Raw genomic sequence first — 5,878 nt, 5'->3', positions numbered from 1 at the left:
TGAGCCGTGAGGGGCCCAGGAGCCCCAGGCCTGCAGGCACGGAGACCAGGTCCAGACATGTGCCTCGCCTTCCCTGTCCCCTCGCCTACGTGTTGGACACCTGCCCAGGTGGCCTTCAGGCCCAGCCCGCCTGTCCTGGACTCGCCCATGCCCAGCATGCTTCCTCCCATAGTGACAGGGACCCAGAGTGGGAAAGTCTGGCTAGGCCAAACTGACCCCAGGGGCCTCGTCCTGGCCCAGCACCCCGTCTGTGGAACCGGTCCAGACCCTCCATCAGCAGAGGGCATCACACGTCCTGTGCCCTTGACGCTGGCAGGAGGAGGGGTATCTATTGGGGCTGGGTCGGCTTCCCTCACAGAGCCCCCCGAGGGCATCCCTGGGCAGTGCCTGGCCCGGCACCAGGCTGGCCGCGGCCCCTCCTCAGCATGCACCCTTGCCCAGAGCCCCACACTCCTAGTGTCCACTCTGGCATAGCAGGCGCCTCGGACGTGGCCCCCACCGTCACCTGCCACCCGCTCAGTGGGCAGACTTTCCCGCACAGAGACGTGGCCAGGGCCACGGCTCTACGGTGTCCGTGAGCACAAGCCAGGCCGTCTTCAGAGGGAGTGGGAGGCGGGGGAGGCCCTGGGGGAAGAGCCGGCCAGAGTCGCTGGCCTTCGGGGGCGGGTGGCCAACTCGCTCCCCTGCCATTTCAGGCCGGAAGCCCAGGACCTGGACGGCACCCCGCAGGGTCCAGGCCTGGCCGGCGGGAAGCCGGAGGACGCGGAGGAGGAGGAGGAGGATCTGGAGGAGGACGAGGACAGCCTGGCGGGGAAGTCCCAGGACGACGTGGACGCTGTGTCCCCCACGCCCGAGCCCCGGGGCGCCTACGAGGACGAGGAGGATGAGGAGCCACCCGCCTCCCTGGCCGTGGGCTTTGACCACACCCGGAGGTGGGTGCCAGTCCAGTGGGCCAGCGTGGGGGGGACCCGAGCATCACGCAGTGACTCACCCTCACACCAGCAGAGAACCCGCCATCCTGGCTGGGTCACCATCCTCCCGCAGGTGGTCCTACCACAGGGCAAGGCCGGGCCTGGCACAGGGGCCAGGGTGCAGCGCGCTCACCCCACCCCCACACACGTGCACGCACCACGCACACACGTGCACGCAACACATGCACATATCACGCACACACGTGCACACAGCACATGTGCGCGCACCACACACGTGCACACAACACACGTGCACACATGCACGCAGCACATGCGCGTGCTATGCACGCATGCACACAACACAACACACATGCACACAACACACGCAGCACCACACGCACACAAGCACACAACACACATGCACGCGACACGCACATATGTGTACATGCACATACACACACACTTACTGAGACCCGAGACAGAGTCTGGGGCAAGGCATAGAGGGGGCTGGTCCCGGCCCCAAGCCGCACACTGCCTGTCGGCCCAGGGAGTGCCGTCCAGCCCCGTGGGCGCTGCGGTGCCCGCTGCTCATCGCACTGAGGGACGCTGCCCTGGCCGGAGCCACCCCCCGCGTCCTGCCTGCTTGCTCCTTTCAGCATGGGGCATGCCGCCAGCTTTCCAAGAGCTTCCTGCCCCCAGGTCCTGGGACCCAGCAACCCAGGCCCCTCCACAGCCGCCCAGAGTCTCAGGAACCGAGGCATCCCTGTTTGTCCTCATCCCCAGAGACCTGGGTGCCCCGCCTGCTGCTTGCAACACATGTGCACGTACTCACCCTCTCTGTGGCTCTCCGTCTCCTGCATCCGTGTGGCTTCTGTCCAGGTGTCCATGTGTCCGTGTGACCGTCTCCTTGTGCATGTGGCTCGCAGAGACACCGTGGCGTGCATGCAGGCACAGAGCTGGCCGTGGGGCATCAGAGAGGTGGCCGGAGGCCAGACCGGCTAACAGCAGGCCCCTCTCCCCGGTCATTGGTGCAGGTGTATTGAGGAGCGGCCAGACGGTCTGTTAGCTTTGGAGCCAATGCCGACTTTTGGGAAGGGGCTGGACCTCCGCAGAGCAGCCGAGGAAGCATTTGAAGCTAAAGACGTGCTTAGTACCGCCCTAGACTCTGAGGCTTTAAAACAGACTTTGTACAGGCAGGCTAAGAACCAGGTAGGTACCCCCAGAGCCCGCCCCCCCTCCTCCCCCAGGCTGGTCGGCAGGCAGCGGCTGTGTCTCCCCGACCAGAGACGGCCTCGCCTCTCGTGTGGCCCAGGACCCATCGACCTTCCCGTGCCCGTTGCATCGGCTAGAGAGATGCTCGAATGACCACCGCGTCCCTGCAAGCAGGCGCTGGGCAGAGGGCGGTTGAGAGCAGATGCACGCGAGACACGGGGTTGCTGTCTTGTGACCCGAGCGAGGCGTGGCAAGCAGGTTTCCAGCTGGTGAGGCCGCCATGGCCTCCCCCTGGGACCCTGCGAGGGTGACTCGTAGCCCAGGCTTCCTCCCCGGCAGCTGCCGTCAGGTGGACACCGACTCCATGCTGGGGTGTGATGGGGTCAGCGAGGCCCCAGGTGCCTCTCATCTGGTCTGTTCTTTAGAGGAGGTGGCCGCGGGCCCCGACCTCCTGGTCCTCGCCGGCCTGGAGAGTGTGGGGTCAGGTCAGCTCTCCGCGGCCCATCCCGAGCCTCAGCAAAAGCCGTCTGAGTGTCTGTCTTTGTCATGCTACTAATTCTGTCCAGAGCGTTAACTCGGGCGGGGTGACGGCAGGGCTTTCCCCCCGGCCCCCCGGCCCCCAGGTCCCGTCCCCAGTTCTCTGTGGCTTGTGGCAGAAGGACGCCCTGGGGACAGTCTGAGCCACACTCTGCCCGGGAAGCACATCTGTGCTCGGCTCCGAAACACTGCACATCCGCGTCCCCGAAGGAGCTCTGCGCGGTCACCACAGTGGCCCCCACAGGCGCCCGCAGACGGGGACCGCGTCTTGTGGGCGGGGTCTTAGCGACCACCACCAGCAGCTCCATGCGCACGCTTACCCTGAGTGCTTGCTGGCCACCAGGCACAGAGAAGGGGGGTGACTGTAGGGGGACACCCCTAGGAAGCCAAGGGAGCCCCTGTGTGGGCCACGTGTCCTGGCCGCCCGCTCACGCCCCATCTTCCTCTCCCAGGCGGGGAGGGCGGGGGGCCGCCTCTCTGGTCCAGCCCCCCGCACCTTTGCCCTCCCCTCCTGTGTGGATCTGAGCCCGGCCGGAGGGCAGTGGGGGGCTGGAAAGGGGTGAGGACAGAGCTGGCCTGGGATCGGCAGGACCCCACGCACCCCGCTCACCTGCCCGTCCCATGTGCCGTGTCTCCCCGCCAGGCGTATGCAGTGATGCTGGCCCTCTCGGAGGACGCCCCCTCCCAGAGTCCCCTGGATGCTTGGCTGAACGTCACGGGAGCCACACCCGAGTCCGGAGCCTTTGACCCCGTCAACCACCTCTGACCGGCCCAGCAGGGGCCTGGGGTCGGCGTCCACGCGAGGCGGCCTCGGGCCCCCACGTCCCGACAGAAACCCCAAGCTGTGGAAGACGGAGGCACGGGCCTGGAGGAGCGGGCGCGGCCCGGGGCCAGGGGACCCCCCGGCCACCCGCGTCTGACCACAGCATCTGTCCCCCCACCACGGTTCAACTTTTCCCATGGAAATTCAGAAGCCGGACTTCCCCGAAGCAGTCCTGGGGGTCGCCGGAGACCCGTCGGAGAGCCGCGCTGCAGGGTGGGGCTCGTGGGAGCCGCTGCGCCTCGTGGAGCCGGCGGCGGGCGAGGACGGAGCCTGATCCCAGCCTGAAGCCGCGGACCCCTTCTGGGCACAGAAAGGAGCGGGCAGACGTGGGCGCCCTCAAGAGGGGACTGCCCAAACGATTTTTATAACGAAGACTACGAGAGAAACTCTTTTGGTAACCTTATCGAAGACAGAGTCTATTTAAGCACGTGGTTTTAAAAATAGACAGTATTTTTTAAAAAGAAAGTTGAAAAACGACTTGCAAATTGTTTTTTAAAAGTAATTTTGCATCGCGTTGAAATCTCGGCCTGTGTGCGCACCCAAGCCTGCCTGCAGTGCACTGGGCGAGTTCTTTATACTGTAGATGATGGAGAGATTTTCTACCCCGACCGCGTTTGTAAAGCCCAGGTGATTCTGGGGGCCCCCGACACGGGGCGGAGGGCGCGGGGCCCACTCCCGCGGGGAGCCGTCTCAGACAGTACGAGGCATCCTCACGCATGGCGTCCTGGGCTGGCCCAAGGCTGGCACCAGGAGCTGGGCCTGTCATTGTGTGACGGGGGATTCATGCCTGTGGCCCCCAAGTGGCCCCTCCCAAGACCCCCCAGTTATGTGGGGAAGGTGGGAGTGGTGGCCCCGGGCTCCAGGGCAGAGGTGGGCCGGGCACTCGTGAGCCTCCCCCGGGTCTGTGCTCGGCCACCTCTGTGCGGCACCCCCTTGTCTTCTTCACGAGCAGAGCCCGCGGCCACCCCGGCAGACGGACGGACGCGGGGAAGGGAGCTCGTGCCCGAGCTCGCGGGTGCCTGAGCCCTAAGGTCCGGGACGAACCGCCACCCCCGCGCTCCGCCTGGGCCCTCGGCCGGTGGGCCGGCTCCTGAGCGGACTGGACCTGGGGGCCGGAGACCTGCCACGAAGAGCAGAGACGGCACAGCCCCGGCCGGACCGCCCGCCTCTCCACGCCACGGGCTTTAAATTATTCCCCGAGGGGCCAACTTCAGACAATAAGCCTTTCCCGATGGAATTCACCTTAATCTGTATATAACTTGTAATTTTTTCTAATTCGTTTCTTTTCTTATTTTATTTCTTCCTTAACAGTATTTTTGGCATTAGACATTCTTATTGTGAAGAAATAATGTTAATATAAGTATCTAGTGAAGGACCAAACCCGTGGAATAAGGCTGTGTGTTGTGTGTTTGATAACCAGGCAGTGGGCCGATTTTTAATGTGCCAAATACCCCCGCGTTCCCCCACAAACCCCCAATTCCCCCGTGTCCCCCCACGAATCCTAAATACCCTGTGCCCCCGATGAATCCCAAACACCCCCGTATCTCCCATGAACCCCAGATTCCCCCATGTCCCCTCACGAATCCCAAATACCCCGTGCCCCCCGATGAATCCCACACACCCCCATGTCTCCCCCACGGATCCCACGCACCCCGCCCCCCCCACCAACCCTGCTGTCTCTGCTGCCCGTATTCCAGACAATCATGTGTTTTGTTAAATTTGAGTTTCAATTGCATTTAAGGCAAGTGTTCTATTTATTTCTTTTATTATTTGGAAGAAAAAAGAGTAATAGGGTCCCAACAAGAGAGGAAAATCGCCACGTTGCCCTTAAAAAAGTGTAAATCCGAGCGGACGCGGGTCGGCCCCGTCTGCGTGAGTCGCGTCCCCGGTGCTGGCTCCACGCCGGCAGGACCTCTCTGAGCAGCTGCGTCCCCACGGCGCAGGCCACCGGCACCAGGGGGTCCGGCTTCGCCCCGGAGACCCGCGGCGGGGAGGCCCCCGAGGGCGCCACCAGCTCACGGACCCCCGTCAAAGCCCTCCTTCTCAAGTCCACGCGAGGTGGAGGGACTGAGACCCAGCCTGGCATGTGCTGAGGCCACTTACACACGTGTGCGGGCTGGAAAGTCACCCACCAGGGAGAGCTGGCCGTGGCCTCGTCCAGAAGGACTGGCCAGCACAGCCGCTGGCACCTCTGCACAAGCGCTGGCCAGCCCAGCCTCCTTGGTCTCGATGGGATCCCTCCGAAAAATCCCCCTAGATACAAACACCCCGTTTCTATAAACCCAAATTACATGATTTTTTCTGCTGAAGAAAGGCATCTGCTCTTATGCGATGTGACTCCAATTAGGCCGTCTGACTGGTGGACACCTAAGCGTCTGCCCTCGGCCGTTGCAGG

At 63.7% G+C, this 5,878-nt stretch overlaps 1 protein-coding gene across 1 annotated transcript in view; it reads left to right on the top strand.

Moving 5' to 3' along the window:
* The window catches only part of PRDM16 (PR/SET domain 16), a 317,846-nt gene extending 312,980 nt beyond the window's left edge, over positions 1-4,866 (top strand). Inside the window, exons 14-15 of the mRNA XM_023536991.1 lie at positions 1,946-2,120; positions 3,304-4,866. Of these exons, the coding sequence (XP_023392759.1) occupies positions 1,946-2,120; positions 3,304-3,426 (298 nt within the window). The 3' untranslated portion in view covers positions 3,427-4,866. The remainder of the gene's footprint in view (positions 1-1,945; positions 2,121-3,303) is intronic.
* The last annotated feature ends 1,012 nt before the right edge of the window (positions 4,867-5,878 follow it).

The sequence above is a fragment of the Pteropus vampyrus genome, unplaced genomic scaffold (genome assembly GCF_000151845.1).
Source record: "Pteropus vampyrus isolate Shadow unplaced genomic scaffold, Pvam_2.0 Scaffold176, whole genome shotgun sequence".
Classification (NCBI taxonomy): Eukaryota; Metazoa; Chordata; class Mammalia; order Chiroptera; family Pteropodidae; genus Pteropus; species Pteropus vampyrus.
This window is presented reverse-complemented; position numbering and strand designations above follow the sequence as displayed.